The sequence below is a fragment of the Melopsittacus undulatus genome, chromosome 3 (assembly GCF_012275295.1).
Source record: "Melopsittacus undulatus isolate bMelUnd1 chromosome 3, bMelUnd1.mat.Z, whole genome shotgun sequence".
Classification (NCBI taxonomy): domain Eukaryota; kingdom Metazoa; phylum Chordata; class Aves; order Psittaciformes; family Psittaculidae; genus Melopsittacus; species Melopsittacus undulatus.
In genome coordinates, this window is record NC_047529.1 from 82,178,153 (window position 1) to 82,195,501 (window position 17,349).

At 38.6% G+C, this 17,349-nt stretch overlaps 1 protein-coding gene across 2 annotated transcripts in view; it reads right to left on the bottom strand.

Annotated features, from left to right (window-relative positions):
* UTRN (utrophin) overlaps positions 1-17,349 on the bottom strand; it is a 377,071-nt gene that overhangs the window by 130,224 nt on the left and 229,498 nt on the right. For both annotated transcript variants that reach the window (XM_034061252.1, XM_031049855.2), the window contains one exon: positions 1,046-1,218. In XM_034061252.1, the coding sequence (XP_033917143.1) occupies positions 1,046-1,218 (173 nt within the window). The remainder of the gene's footprint in view (positions 1-1,045; positions 1,219-17,349) is intronic.

A 17,349-nucleotide genomic window follows, 5' to 3' on the forward strand; every position in this document is an offset into this window, starting at 1 on the left:
GCATATCAACAGAACCACACAGCTTGGTGTCATCGGCAAATTTGCTGAGGGTGCACTCAATCCCACGGCCCATGTCACTGACAAAGATGTTAAACAAGATAGGTCCCAACACCGATCCCTGAGGGACACCATTTGTTACTGGTCTCCAGCCAGACATTGAGCCATTGACAACAACTCTTTGTGTGCAGCCATCCAGCCAGTTCTTTATCCATCCAGTGGTCCACCTATCAAATTGATGTCTCTCCAATTTAGAGACAAGGATGTCATGTGGGACAGTGTCAAACGCTTTGCACAAGTCCAGGTAGATGACGTCAACTGCTCTACCCCTGTCCATCAGTTCCATAGCCCTGTTATAGAAGGCCATCAAATTGGTCAGGCAGGAATACCCCTCAACAAGCAAGCAGAACAAAGCTCCAGAAATTCTTCTCTGTGTAATTAATTTTAATGTGGAATTTTGTTTACGTTAATGAATATGGTAGTATCTACTTCCAAAATGACATTGCAAAGACTTTAACAATGACTACAGTTGGACAGTCAGTGTGCTTGGCACTGGTGGGATCAAAAAATTATAAAATGAATTCCTTGACAAATACGCATTTTAAAACATGTCATACTTGAATAGCAGCAATAAAAATAAAATAAAATTACTATAAATATGGATCAAGACACTTAAGATGCAAGTCCTGTCAGATTCACTTCGGTGGTAGAAACAAAAACAACAACAAACCCCTGATTTCTTCTCACAGTAATTGTAGATTCATAGAACTACTACATCAATACTGCTGGCTGTTTACAATAAGAAAGACTCAACATGCTTTCTGGAAAAATTAGTACAGATTGGTAAGTTATAACTGCACATCTCTGGAGAGAAGAGTAGTAATTAAGCCTTCATGGTAAGCAAGTGCACCAATCTTTCATATCTGTGCTCAGGGGTCCTTTATGGAAGAAAACAGAAATTTTACTTCAATGCCTCGATCACATTTCTCAAGCCTTTTAGAAGACAGCAACTGTGCCCCATTCATGTCTTGACATTTTCATTACTTACCTGATGTTAGCTGACTTTGCCTTCAGGTCATTCCAGCGCTGGTTCATGTCGTCAAGACGGTGCTGGAGCAGGGCAGCTTCTTCGGAGTTTCCCAAGGCTTTCACCATCTTCTGTCTGTTTCCATCAATGCTTTTAAAGATGTCATTGTGGGCATCAATCTCAGCTTGGATGTCCTGAAATACCAAAGAAGAAAAGTCTAAACATCTTAGTTCTCTAAATAAAGGAGGGAAAAGCTTATTCTTATTAGTAGGCCTAAGCATTAGGACAGAGCACATAGGCTGACTTTCTTGGGTGACTAAGATGCAGAGGGAAAAACCTGCAACCCTATTAACATCATTATAAAAGGTCTAGCTTTCTTAGCATGAGAAAAAGAGTTTGAAATCCTTGACTGAAACTGGACTTAGAACTATAAACACTGAGTTCTCTGCAAGTTTTTGTCGCACGGAAGGTAACTATTTGTCTACTGTTCTCCCACGCATTTCACATAGTGCAGCATTTGCAAATGCACTAGAAATGGTTTCCTGCTCAGAAACTGCAAAGATCCAGCCTTAGCTATGTTGTTTCTTTCCTATTTGAAATTAAACGTTGCAGAAAGTTTACACAGCCTAGTAAAATTCAAACTCTGTGAAGTGCTTTAGGTCATACACAACAAAAGCTTTTAACTAAAAAAGCTTTCATTAAATTGCAGCTACATGATTACAGCTTCCACAAGCCCATTTTTACAGATAAAATACTGTACACCATGGCCTGTAATATATTGAGAGAGAGACATAAACCAGCAGGATGTATTATAATCTGAATTTCATATGAAATACTGAAAAGAAAAATAAGTGCTTGTGATTTCAATTCAGCTGACTGATCTCTGCTTAGAAATTAAACATATTTTCTGATTTAATATGTGCCTCAAGAGACACATTATAGATGTTGTCTTCATCTAAACAACTACATTATTACCTTTAAGAGCAAACAAAACTTCCTGCATCACCGCCAATGCTTTCTAGTGACCATACATCTATGTATACTCTAATAGAGCGATATAAATGTGTGGAGAGCCAGGAGGTGTAGTGGCTGTCTCAACGGGATTAATTAAAGAAGGTTGTGACAGGAACTTGATGCAGATGTAAATAAACTTATTTTGCAAAAGAAATTTTATAACTGAAATCCCTGAAAGGTTTTTATTCTTCCAGACAACTGTTCAGTAATCTCCATCTGTTCCCAGGAGCAGGAAAGGAGAGGGCTCTTGTATCTTCCCATACTCAAGATACATAGTCATGCATCTTAGAATGGCTGTTTCACATTCTACAAACAATAGCTGGGAACAGTGGGAAAGTAGCTGTGAATTTGAGACAACATGAAAGCTTTCTTCATTTAGGGAAGAAAGCAAAAAGAAGTGATAATACAGCTGGAAAAGTGAGTAAAGGAGAGACAGGGAAGAGGGAGTGGGGAGAGGGAGGGAGGTGTCAGCAAAGCTCTGGCTTTCCAGCTGAGCCACTAGGTGACTTTGGAAAACTACCTACTCTTTGTCATAAGTTTTACTACTTTAAAAGAGGTAAAAACACATTTCTACTCTCTTTAAACCATCCTGATAAAAACAGTAATTTTGAAAACAGATATAGTAGTGTTTAAAATGAAAAAACAAATATAAGTGTCTGATGATCAACAAACTCAAATAAGACAGCATCTTTGTCAGTTCAAGAAATCAAATGCTTATCTGAAGACTTTTAGAGCTCCTGTCCTATGTCTCCAACACACAAGCAGACCCAGTGAAAACCAGCTTAAACCACACAGTAGGAAATATAACCACACATAGCAGTTACAATTTTAATCATATCATGTCAATATGCCTGATCATGTCAATTACACTTCTATGGCTCTTAAAAGCTTCAAAAGAAAACTTAATTAAAAAACTGATCTCTAATCTTCTATTCTACACTCACAATATTCATTCTAAAGCTATTGAGAGCCTTCACAAAACATGTTAACTTTCACTACATTTGAGAGGACACTCAAGCATGCGCACTTAAAAATGTTTAATTCCAAATGGGTTTGATTCTTGTATTTGCCACTCATCATGTTACATTGATTAAGGCACAGTAAATCTGCTGTTCACATTCTTGAGTCCAATCTGCGATGGCCATGTTGTGACAGCTCAGTTCAAAGAATTAACTTTGCTAATTAACTTCTCTTTTCTGATTTCCATTTTCCAGGGGAAAAAAAAAAACCCAGCACTGTCAGCTGATGGATAAACCAACCAGACTGATATTAAAGTTAATGAATGCAAGTGCAAATAACATGTCCCACATTGATGTGCACATGAAAGAAGTACAGCACGAATGCAGGATATGAAAGACAGCTAATGGCAACAGATGGACACATTAAGTTAGCTATTTCCTAGCAGTGATATAAAAGATCTTCAAGATTTTTTGGGGGTATAGGTGCTTTGCTGGAAGGCTAACAAGGATGATGGGCTCCCATCTTGTCCTAAGACTACTGTAATTAGTAGCAACTGGTAGTAATCTCCTTTACTTGCTGTGTTATCACAATCTTTCCATTCTTAGGAGATTTGTAAGCATGTTGTGGTTAACCTCCCCTAGAATTTCTTATTTCAAAGTGGGAAAAAGAACATTATCCATCCTGTACACATCCTAATCCATGTTCACTGTTATCTATTATTTTTCTGTTTCCTGCCTTTTCCTTGGTCATTGATTTTCTACATTCTTCACTATCCTCTGTGATGTAAACAGGAATGACAGAAGTTGACTATCCTCACTCAGGTCTCAACTAGAATTAACTCTCATCAGAGTTAATCCAATTTTAATTTTTCAATAGTTAAAAAGCAATTATAAAAACTTCCCTGTAATCAGATGGAAACTTCCATATCCAGAATCCAAGGGGCAACGCAAGGGAGGATGCAGGACAAGACAGGGGAGGGGGGAGGTCTGTTGCTTTTGTCACACTAAGAGGGTTGGATACCACCATGAAACACACTCGTTCTTAGTCCAGTGCAAAGGGGAACTGGGCCAGAGTGCTCTCCTGGTGCATGGAAAAAAAAGCAAAGGAAAAAAGAAAAGGTGTGTGTGTGTGCATGTGTGATCCAAACTATAAAGAAACCTAAGGAAATACATGGGAAACAGAGAAGGACTTCTCACCAGAAGGAATTCATAGTTCTTAAACTATAGTTACATAGCTTTATCAACTTAATTTTTGAGGCTATTATTATATAGATGCTATATTTTTTGCAAATATTTATGTGCAGATACCTTTTAAACTGGATTGAAAATATATTGGAATGAGGTCAACAGATTTGTTTACATGCCCAAGTGCTTGCAGGCTTAAGGTCCTAAATTAGAAGAAAGCTCTTCTTTGAGAAAAAAAAAATCATCCTACATATAAACTAAAGTGCAAGTTTCAAAGTTTTGAAAGATAGAAGGGAGAAGAAATAACTAGATTGACATGTACACATCTACTTCACCCTAGCCAGACTGATTTTAAGGCTTGTCTCCATAATAAGAAGCCTATCTCTTGCTTTAATTCCAATTTAATAAAATACTAAATTACCATACAATGACAATTGTCTTTGAAGAATGTATAAATATGGTACGTGACACTAACATAGATGGCAATTCCGAAAAGGACGCTAAGATGTAGCAGACTGCAGTTGGATTTGCTACTGGATAAGCCCAAAGGCAAACTAGAGTGACTTGCCCAGGGTAAAAGAAAACATATGACAAAGATTTGAACAGAACTAAGCATTCTGATTCCAATTCCAAGGCCAAAGGCCATCAAACCTCTTTTCTTTATTTTTCTTTCTTTCAGACTGCCAGCATATTTGAACAGCTACAACAGTAGGAATAATTGTCCTTTGAAAACTATTAATCCTTTATAAAGGCAAAAAGAAACTCCTTTTAAAAGGAAAAAAATCAGAACAAAAGAAAACAGAAAAACAATCAAACCCACAAATAAATAAAACACACCTCCCCCAAACATATAAAACAAAAACCCCCACAAAACCCCAAACCAACAGCATTCCCATGACAACGGGCATTCTAGTGCCTTTTTTGGCTCCAGAGGGCCTCTAATTCACTTTGCAGCCCCCTAAGTGGTTAGCATACTTACTTCCTTGTTTTCAGATTTTGTTTAGATTGCCTTCATTGGTACACTGCCATCAACACAGGGCCTGAACCCTTCCACTGAAGGTAAAAACTGGTGGATGAAAATCCCCATGTCCACACCAAAATTAAAGTAGAAGAAATGGTGCATTTTATAGCATGCAGAATGTTACTCCATTCCATTCTCACCATTAAGAATCCTCGAGTACCTGAGTTTTATGATACAAAGATCTAAAACAGGGATGTTATTTTATTCTGTAAAGTAAATAAGCAGATGTTCCTATAACATTATAGATTCTATTATCAGGATCCCTTAATCAAGTTTTTACTATACATGGTATGACACAAAACTTAACTTAGATTCTTCTGAAAAAGGTCAATAGCATGCTACACCAATTATAACTTCATGGGGTTTGTAAAATATTTACATACAGAACTTATCAATATTTTACTCCAATGTATTTTTAACTCCCTACACACAGACAAATTCTGTATTCCAGCCCAATTTTTAATTATTTATATGTTTTACAAAGCAGAATTTCACAGGTTTTTTAATAAACATCTGACCACAAAGCAGAGATGGCAAGTTATGGCATGCAAACAACATGTGACTTGCTAGAAATGGAGGTACAGGTCCAGTGCTGATGTTGTGCTACAGGACTTTAAGTGGTTTTTGATTGTCATACAGACTTCTGTGTAATTTTAATCCCAAGGTACAAGACACAGAACATTCAAACTTCTGTGGCTTTTGAACCACATGAGGATCTTAAAAGGAATTAGGGTCGGGTTGAGGTTGACTCCTTATGAAAGAAAAATTGCTTGAAAACCTGCATTTTCCCCAGCAAAGGTTACCCACAGGCTATTTTGACAAGAAAGTTTTGTATTACTTCACCCAACACAAATCACACCTTTGACTGGACTGCAGACTTGGTGCACGGAATTTCAAGTCCCACAGAAATGACTGCTCACTGCCTTCACTGACAATGTCCAAGTCAGCAAAGACATAGTTACAGGAATGCTGCACTCATCACTTTTTGAGTCAGGAATAAAGGTGATGACTGCTCATCAAAGTAACTGCAGAAAACTCTTCCAGCTGAAACAGCTGGAACAAAAATGCTCAGTGCCAACCAAAGAACATAACTGTTTGCCATCAACATCAGCCAGAACATCATTCTTTGAGGTTTCACAGCAAGCAGCAAGGGAATGGATTTTTTTTAATAGCATATTGTTTAGTCTGTACTGAACCAGATACATTTTACCTTCTGCTGCCAACTGCCCCTGGGAACACTGCTGTGTCAGATGTTCCCTTTAGCCCCCGCTTCACTCTGAGCTTTTTACTTTTTGATTACTCTTAAGGAGGGAATAAAAATTAAGGCATGATAAAGTGGCCATTGTGAAAGGCAAACAGGACTTTTATTGCTCCCTTCTTTACAAATGGTGAGGGTAGCTGGAAGAGGGGGATGCTTTTGTAAAAAGAGACAGTTTAAAAAAGCCTCTGAAGAATCCAGACAGTCTCTCTTCTAGTGTCAGAGGACAGTCACAGCTTTAGAAAGGCTCATCCCAATATGCTCTTTCAGAGGCTTGCAGTGGCAATTGCTGCTAAGCAATCAGCTTATAATGAATTCACATTCAGAAGAGCAGTATGCATTCAAAACCCTTGGGCAGAATTGCCATTATCCTAAATTCATCAGTGGCCAGAGAGTGCATAAAGACAGACATAAAACTTCCCTAAAGCATTATACACAGACCACACTGGATATCACTATAGCCACTGAGACTATAGCATAAGATCAAAGCAATTCAAAACAGCAATTGGCTTTAGATATGTTAGAAATTTAATTACTACTTAAGCTCTCGAATATTCTAGGAAGAAAAAAAAAAAACTTTTTTTTCAGGAAAAAGCACTTTGGAGTATTTTTCACATCTAATTTTCAGATGCTTGTACTACCAAAAGCTTTGCATTGACACTTCCAAGTTTCCAAAAAGCTGTCTTGACATGCACTTAAACCTCATGGGTAGCACCTTAACAGCCAACAAGTGGTGTGTGGGTAAGGATTCCTTTCAACACAAGAATGATGGTGCACTTAGAAAGGCTGAGAATGCTAGCCTGACTTCAACAACCTCCGTGGCTCCATCGCACGGCATTAACTCAACATCTGATGGTCACCTTAAATCTGTCAGTACTAACTCCAGCAGTCACAGAAATGCAACTGAACAAAGCCAAAGTGGCCCTGCCCACCCCAGTGTAATGCAGTTTTGCTTTTGCATAGGATGGGAGTGCTGCGCAAGCTTCTGCAAACGCCATCTGGTTTCTGCATTACAACCACAGCAACAGCACTTGTAATTCTCTCCTTAGAACGTATATTAACAAATCCAGAAAGCTGAAAGTAGCTTGCAAGACAGGATCAGTCACAACACTGTTTCCCCTGGCAGCAAACTCCTCAGGAGGAACAGGATGGGGGTGTAGAGAATAGTAAGAGGGAGAGATGAAGCAGGGGAGGAGGAGGGGAACCTGCTCGACCTCCCTCATATCCTCAAAAAAAAAAAAAAAACCCAAAACAAAACAACAAACCCCAAAACCAAACAAAACCCAACCTTGCTAAATAAGCACAGATTAGAATCTCTGGTCAGAGCTCACCAACTAAAACGTTAGCTTTCTTCTCCAGCAGGAAAGCACCTACTTCATGCTACAAATTTCAGCACAGTAGGTAACAAAATGACACAGTACACGTCAAGCTGAAAAACACAGCTGAGCTGAGAGACCTGTCAGTTTTGTTTTGGTGAGAATAGCTCAGATCAATTCCTTTGAGACAAAATAAGACACTGGAATATTTGAAATCACAGGGGGAGTGCTGGAATTTGCAAATGCCAAAGCCTGAATGGTTCCAAAGACATTAGAAACATTGGTTTCAAAACTTCTGTCTTAACCATGTCATGAAGCATTTCAAAGTGTCCAGCATGTGTCCTAATCTTTATAGGCTACCAAGTAGCAATTACAAGCAAACAGTGAAGCCCAGCTGTCAGACTGGGAGCAAGAGAGGAGCAAGTAATCGACAGAGTGAAGAAATGGTGTGATAACTGTTTTTGCTGCTACTTTTGGAAGAGTCATGCTGGTGGGGTACTGAACAGTATCTGTCTCATTAACTCCAGTTTGCTACTGTAGGAAAGTATAAATACAAGAGTTTAAAAACAACACAGCAAATCCAAACCAGCTTACAACAGTCTTCTGACAACCCAGATTGATGATTTTGAAATTAACCAAAATTATATAAATAAAAAAAAAGTAGCTTAATTTTATTTTCTGAGACTTAGTAAATACCCATTATATTACTGTTCTGGATACCAGTGCTGATTTATATGTTTTTTATAAAAAGAACATACTTAAGTTTAGAGCTTTAGGAAAGAATAGCACAGAATCAGGCTTTAAAATCTGCTCTCCTGCTTTGTGACCACAGTATTTATGTTTTTTATATTAATGTGTAAATAAACGACTATATGTTTTGTTAGAGACTGGTCTTGCAGGGCCCAGGAAGCTTATATAGAGAAATGTTAAAGAAAAAAGAAAATACAGTATGCAAAGCTAAGGCTGGTTACAAACATACAGATCCAGGTTTCATTGGAAGTGCTGACAAGTAGATGAAAACATTCTGGTTTTGAATAATCTTATGTGTCTCACTAATTAGTGCAATCATTGCAAAGCCAAGCCTCCTGACTCTCAGCATTACTGTTACCAAATGTCCTGGTAAGAGAAAGAGTAACTAGCTTGAAGAACAACAGATGAAACTTTGGGAAAAGTAGGGCATTCATTGGAAGCAATTCTACTTATAAAAGCCATAAGAAGTTCTAAAATTTAAGCTAACATTCAACTAAATCTAACAGAAAACTGTGGAGCACTTCCTTTCTGTCAACAGTGAAGTAAGGTCACAGACATCCTGGAAGTCCCCTTATGCCCTTAACTTGGCAAAGTCCAAACATTTCTATAATTTCCTCTGAAAAATAAAAGCGAAGAGGACCACAATCAGAGCACATGCTCTAAAAGTAATCTTGTAGGACATTAAATGGGGAAGAGAAGCAACATTAGACTTCCATATGTGAGAGACAGTCAAACGGATCATATGAGGACCTTAACGGCAACACAGAAATCTCAACATCAACCTACCTTTTTTATTTTGTAGTTTTCAAAAGCATAACCTGTTTCAAAGGCATGAGTATATGAAACTGTGCTTATCATACCTTTTCCAATTTTGTCAGCAACTCACGTAAACTGAAGTTCAGGCCAATCATCATTAAGCATCCCTCGAAGCCTACATTTTCCTGGTACGTCCTCCAAGCCAGGTCTATAGCTTTCCAAATGTTGCTCTTTTTTTTCCACCTACACTGTCACAAAACCCTCCAAGAGCTCTTGCATGTGCCCCTCTCCTGGGCTGTGTTCCCCCGGGGGCAGTTCACGCAGCACCATTGTCACATCATCCTTGTCCCCACTCTTTCCCATGGGCTGGGTGCCTGGGCTAGAGCCACTGATTCAGGGTGATACTCCTTGCAGTTAACCTGGCCCCATGGTGCTGTGGGGATCTCGTTGTCTCCACACCCAGCCAGGATTCCCTCCAGCTCACCTTGGCAATGGTTTCTTGCAGGCCCCAAGCTCAAAGTTTGATCTCAATGACCCCAAGCAAGAGAAGCTATAATCCGCTGGTATATGGTGGATGCAGAGGGTGGGGAGGAAGAGAAAATCCTTCCATGTTGCTCCATTCCAAGTTAAAAAATAAATAATAATAATAATAAAAAAGTAAAAAAAAAAAAAAGAATAAGAAGAAAAATCCCCAACCAAACTTCCGTTTATAGGAAGCACCAAAAGCCAGCTTTTCAGAGAAGTCGAATGGGATGAGGCACACTTCAGCCTAGGAAACACATCAGTGTGGCTGAACAGGAGCCCACCTCTCCTTTCCCTGCCTCCCTTGCAGCTGGCCTGGTGTTACTATGACAGTAACCAAGCCATCTCCAGCCTGCTTCACTTCACCCACGGTATGCTGCACCACGGAACAGCCAAGGCCTATTAAACAAAATCTAAAGTCACTTCCTTCCTTTAGGATATACACAAAAAAAATCTCCAGCAAAGGGTCCTGCTGCAACCTCTAAAGCGTTTGCTGGGGATCTCCTCCTTTGGCGCTGTCTGCTCTGACAGCCGTGCAGTAATCTATCCCCAGCATTTGTTTATTATTGTAATCAGCATCCTCCCTTCCAGCAGCCCTGGTGCTGCTCTAAAGCCAAACACACTCCCCCTTCCTGGAGGCCTCCCTGCTGGAAAACCACCACCATCACCCCTAAGGCTGCAGAAACCCCGGACCAAGAACCCACACTCGCCCCTCTTCCTTCCCCTGGAAAGGGAAGGCAGCTGTTTAGTCACTGAACAGGTTTTGGAGCTGTAAAAGCAACCGGTGCTTCACAAAGGCAGCATGCACCCACTGCTGCTCACTAGGGCAGGCTTGGCGCAGGCAGATTGTTTTCATGAGCCTTTGCTCGCCCGCAGGAAACCTGACACCCCAAGGGTGGCTACTAGGAAATCGCTCCATTTCAAACCATTCCCACTGGAAACCCTGTGTGCATGTGAAAGCCTATTTAAGCTGTTATTAATGCTTTCTGTACAACCACGCATTACTCAACCACCAAAACCAGCTTCAGCAAGAGTTGCCAGCAAGCCAGAAAATGCATAATTAAAACCAAACCAACGACCCATCACTTGCAAAACCCATTACAGCCAGTTCTCCTATGACTATGTTGGGTATCATGTGTTGCTTTTACTTTCTGTTTATTTTCACCCAGCTGTCATATAAAGTATCAATAAAGTCATCAATGGCAAAATTGTCTTTAAAAGTATTCTCAGCTGGTGGGCTCTGCTGATATAGCCACCATGGGTTGGGATTTTTAAATTAACCTCTGGAAGGAAAAGAAAATAAAAAATAAAGAAATATTGGCATTAGCAGGATTTTTGCTTATTTTGTTTGTACTTGAATGTTTTACATGGACATACTACACAAACTGCAGAAGTGTTTGCAAAATAAACTGAAAGGAGTTTTCCAAACAAAGGTAGTAGAACTTCACCAGCTTTAGCGCCAACTGACAGGTCAACACAAACTGTCTGACTGTCTGAAATTATTCCACTGCTTACAGAATAAAAAGCCCAATTTTTAACGAGACAGTATCTAAAATTGCATTCAAAATGTGTTATTTTTAATTAACCACTTACAGAAGAAAACAAAACCACAACACACTAGAAGAGATTTAACCACAATCTCTATTTGAGAATCTCCTCCTTCAAGACAGACACAATGTTTGGGTCCTGATTCCCATACACAATAAGGCTTCTTTCTGCTGCTCTTGCAGGAAAAAAAGCCTTGCAATACAGCAAGAAAACAGCATTTAAATCCATTTCAGAGGTGCTAGTGCATACAAAATGAAAATGGGTGTCAGGCTGGATTATAATGAGGCTTTGTAACTCCAGAACTGTATCTAAATATACAACATTAATTTTGCTTTTATTCTCTAGAGTGCTTCTCAATTTTCTTTTGTCATCAAAAATCACATATTCTAGGTCTTTCAATAGTATTAGGTGCAAATGCCCTCTGATGTAGATAGATACAATTTTTGAAGAATTCTATAAAAGGAAATGAAATGTATATACACAACATTGGATCAATGCTTCCAGTAAAACAGCTTTGAAAACTGTACTGAGTAACAACTTTGTCAGTCTCTTTCACATGAAAGCACACTGCAGTACTCGAGAAATTCTGAATTTGTAGATGAAAAAAAAAGTAACTGAAATAAGCTCTATACTGACACATATCGAATATAGTCTTTGTAAAGGCAACAGTTCTGTAGACATGACAATGTTGGATCATAAGCTCCAGAAATACAATGTACATTTTATGACAGCTTTACATTACTTATTACTACTAAAGTTTTCCTGATCAGCTTTATCATAATTTTCCATTAAGATGACTCTACACCCATTGCTGGCAATGAAAATTTTACAGTGAAAACTACAGTTCACACACAGATGAAATATTTGAATGCTAGGGTCCAAAGAAATTCACATTCTGACAGCCTAAGTCCTCATGCAAATATGTGAGCCCTGGTGCAAACACACGATCTACACCTGAAAAGGAGCAGAACACCAACAGTGCTAAGCCTCTTTCCAGAATCCTCTTATAGATACTAAGATCCGCAAATGCGAATTTAAGACACTGAAGAGCAATGTACTGCCAATACATTCAAGGTACTGCTGCAGGAGATCCATGTGCAATGGAACTTCTCATCACATTTTGGTATTAGAGAAGTTTGGTGCATTTTCTCACATCTTAAATAACAACATCAAACTGGATAAAAATAATACAACCAGCTAGCAGCACTTTATAGTCACTGTCAAAGTTACTAACAGCAGCCTGCAAATACAAGAGCACTTGAACAGAAGAACACTTTTATTAATGGTGGAAAAAGGAAGGCCAGCACAGCATATCTGTGACACACAACTATGATCACATTTGCTAGCAACTTGGTTTCATGTGTGGGTTCCAAACTGTGCACCCTGCCAACTGAGGCTTAAGAGCCTCATCAATTAGCAAAGCAATACAGGAATTATAAAACTAAGAGTAAAATTTCACATCTAAGAACTTAGTATTATAAAAAAATGAATAATTCCCCCTATTTTTTATCAAGTATAAATTCAGAAGTAACTGAATGTTAGGCTACTGGAAACAAGTGAACCAGAAGAATCAATTAAACCAAAACCAGGGAAAAAGGGGGGAAAAAAAGTTATCCCATTGCCTCTGGAAAGAAAAATATCTGATCAACTTTGAGATGATTTTATACACACCTCTAAAGTTCAATTTCAGAAATGATAAATGGCTTTCAGACTTTGATCTTCAAAACAAGATTAAGTGCATACAAAGACGCTATAAAGAATATGCTTCATTCTTGGGATGATGTGCAAAAAAAAACGCAAGGAAACTGTCATACTAAGCATGATTTGGCTCTAGAAACAAATTAAAGAAAGAGAAAACAAGTTGGGGGGGAGCGGGGGTTCTAGGTGAAAAGTGGTAAAATAAACATCAGCAACAGCTTTAAGAGTGAATGTACCAGATTGTTTATACACAGACATCTTACCTGACTCACAACAACCAGTAACAACAACAAAAAGATTAAAAGAATAGTGTTTCCTTGTGCAACTCAGATGTAAAGGACACAGAGGTCAATAGGTGGTTACAGTAAATCAATACATCCAGGTTTCACTCAAGACATGCAGCTTCAGGCAAGAATACAAAAACTTGCTTGTTCACAAGCACCATAGTATCTTCTCCTGCACTGCAAAATACCTGGTGTCAATCTGATCAGACCAGGAGGGAGAGCTGCCCTCTCCCTTCTACAGCAGGTCAGCATTTAAAATACCGAGTTAATACATAGCTCCAAAAAGGTCAGTCCTATACTGAGGCTCATTATCAATTGAACCAACACTTAAGTTTCACTAAGCAGAAGTCTTCCAGCACAGGCTTGCTGATAACCTCTGCCAGAAGCCAAATCACTCAAGCAACAGAGTACTCCAAGGATCAAGAATTCATCAAAACAGATGGACAAATCAAGCTTGCTCAATAAAGAGAAATAAGCAGCAAGATAACAGAAAAGTCATGTAAGTATGATTGCCCAAATCACTAATAAGGTATCTATTACAGTGCTGACTGCAATGCAGATTATGAATTAAATGAATGGGTTGGCAGAGTTACAAGACCTTAAAGTCAAAGCAGTGCACCAGTTTGACTTTTTCTTCATGTTTGTCTTTAAGACCAGAGAGTATCAGATTGCCTTGGGGAGGTATTTTTGCGTGGATTCACCAATCACATTCAGTGGCCTGCCCTGTGAAATACCTGCCAATTCAGAGACAGAGTTCTGCATTAGGTAAGCACAGAGAGATTGTAGCCTTCCTCACAAAATGGGGTATGAGACAAGACTTTCAAACTCAAGAACAAAATTTATTGAATTTCTAGATGAGATAATGTAGTCCTGGTGACAGGCAATGCTTCATTGCCATGAAAGATTAGTAAAGGACTGGGTGGTTTGTGGTGTTTTCCCTCCTCCATCTCACTTTTAACTTCTTTGCACAACACATGGCTTTCAGCTTTATGAATCAACCATGATTTTTTAATGTTTTTGGCCTGAATGTAAGCTGTGGTTTAATTTCTTTGAACTTCCCAGAAACACGCAGCCTAAAACCAGAGTATTCAAAATGTACTCAGAACACAAAAAACTGAAAGTACCACCTCATACTTGGTGTATATCTAGAAGAGATTAGATGTCAAAGGGAAGCATGCGGGGAAGCACCATCACTGCACCCATTTCAAGCATGGAGCTATTAAGAAGTTTACTATATGACAGACTGACACTCGTGGGACTGATCAGAACATGACAGTTTTAATCCTGATCTTAACTGACAGAATGATGGAGGCAGAAGGGAGTATGGATGAAATCTGGCTTTCATGCCCAGCATGTATTTCATCATCAGGTGTTACTTCCTAGTTATTACTGGTGGCTAATAAAATGTTCCTATTGATCAACAGCCTATAAAGAGTTTGCTGGGGAAGTTACCTTCCAAGATTGTTAGATGCCTTTCCTGCTGGTTTTCACTCCTCACGTAGAAGATAATCACACTGGAAATCGGCAAGCCACAAGGCACTTCATGGTCTTTCTGTCTTTAATAGCATGTTTAACTCTGCTCTCTTCACACAGAAACAAAACAAGTTGTCTTAGATATACTTATTAACACTTATTAAACAGGGTGAAACTTAAAAGAGGGTGACTGTCTTAGTGGAGATGTAACATGACAAGAGTGCCAAGGAAGCACACCTGAGGAAAAGATTATAGAGTGTGTTAACCCACACCCACAGTAAGCATGCAGTTTCCAAAGTTAAAAAAATGGAACTTCAAATATTTCAGTCCAACCTGAAAATGGAGTTTTCCTTAAGATTTTCTTGACAGTGATGAGAACAGTTTTCTAGTTCCCTGACAGCTTAGTCCAAGAAAAGCCTCATTAAATCCATGCATAATACATGGGTCAATTAAATACACATCTTTAAAATCACTTGCTACAAGATGGGCTTATGTATATATTTATTACTTGGTAAAGGATACATATCTTGCAAGCCGTGTAAAAAAAACCTGACCAATGAAAAGCTGATTTACTATTTTTTAGACAAAAACCCAAATAGCAGAAAGACCATGAAAATCATATTTCAATTGCAGAGTTTATCATAAATAATTCACAAAGCATCTCAAAACCTATAGCACTAACTCAATACCTGTGGATTAAGTCTCATTCAAATAACATATCATAGTCTCTTCCTACTTTACCTCTAAGCAATGGCACTAGATTCAAGCACCAATCAGGGATACAGTGCAATTACAATTATACCGCATAATTTACTATTTCGCCACACTCCAAGTACCCAAGCACAACCTTTTGTCTCAGTCTGCCTGTGTATTATTTTATGCTCTTATCTTGCCTCATATTCTCAGTTAACTACGTGGCCTTATCTTTCAAGAATGAGAAGCATTACATGTATCTAGTTGGTCTGGGGTTTTTAGGTTTGTTGTTGTTGTTTTTTTTCTAAACTCCATAAGGAATTGGACTCTCCCCATCCAATGTGAACTCTAATCTGAGTCCTAAAAATTTGATTCAGCTGTAAGGTTTTCAGCCATGAACTTGAAATTCTATATTTGAATATTGTCCAGATATTTGCTATATAAAAAAATGAATTTTGAATTTCTAGCATAACTATTAGCAAGATGATAATCTGTATTTAAAAAGATGTATAAAATGTGTAATTGATATTATCTGAAATAACTTTTCGTCTATGCAGTCAGAATCCTCATAACTTTTATAAAGAATCGTGCTTTTATATCAACTTTAACATGCCACAGTGGAACAGCCATAGGAAAATTACTCTTGTGAATATATCAAATGGAAATCTACTAAATAATTCCATCAAACCACAGGGGTTCAATCTCCTAATCTGTCAAGGACTACCAATGTATAACATAGTAATTTACCAGGAAGACTGAGGGTTTGTTTGTTTCCAAAGTTCACTTAAAAAAAGATCAATGACCCTGGATACAGGGATGTTCCATTAACATTTAATTTTTTTCATGCTGTGGATGCTGCATGGAAGCAGCAACCCACAATGCCTCATCGACTAAACTGAACTTTTTGCTGTGAGTGGAGAAAGTAAAGTAATAAGTCATGGGAGGATTACTTTAAAAGCCTTAATGACTAATACCATAGACAACCTTGTCATCTAAATTCTTTTTCAAACAATGGGATTAAATCCTAAAAACTGGTCATAAGACTAGTGTTTAAATTTTGTAGCTCAGAAAGAGTATTAATTCCTTTCCCTAAGTGTGCAATGATCCCCTCATCCAACTCATTGGTTATGTAATTTAAATGAATAAATTACATTCTTTTACTACATCTAGTGTGTAATGATAGCACTGAAGCTGCCAGGTACACCTTAAGGGAGAAGAGAAGTGATTGGAAGTTTCAGGAAGTAACCATCTAAAACGTAGTTGTGACTCTTCTGATGCAAGGTGCTTCAAGTTAGCTGTGTAAAGTATGTAGGAATGGAAGAGAAGGTACCACAAAGACTGGAGAAGGACAAGAGTGCAGAGAACTGAATTTCTACAGCTCCTCCATAGATAGTGCTGTAGGTGCTGTTGAAAGTCTTCATCTGTTCAAAGCAAGCACTTCTAAATAGGGAATGAAAAGGTAAGAAGCCACCCTCCTCTCATGAATATGACAAGCAAAGGAGATTTAGCATGTCTTTTAAAAGTTACAGCAAATCCTTTCCTCTGCTCAGCTGCCTGTCCCCCAGTACCTGGCAGGCATTATGATTTCCAAGCTCAAAATTGCCTCCAGGCACCCATGCTCCCATCACAGTACTTCCCTACACCTACAACAGTTCTACTACAGGAGAAGTATAATTGAGCCCAGTATGCTAATAATTGTTATTTTTCTCCTTTTTTGAACTTCATCCTATTTAGCATATTAGGCAAATCTTTTCCCTGGAGTAAGCTCCCAGTGACTGCTCTGGCAGATGACACCCATCATCTCTACTTTATCCTTTAAAGAATTTGGACGCAGTAATAAGTTTGCAT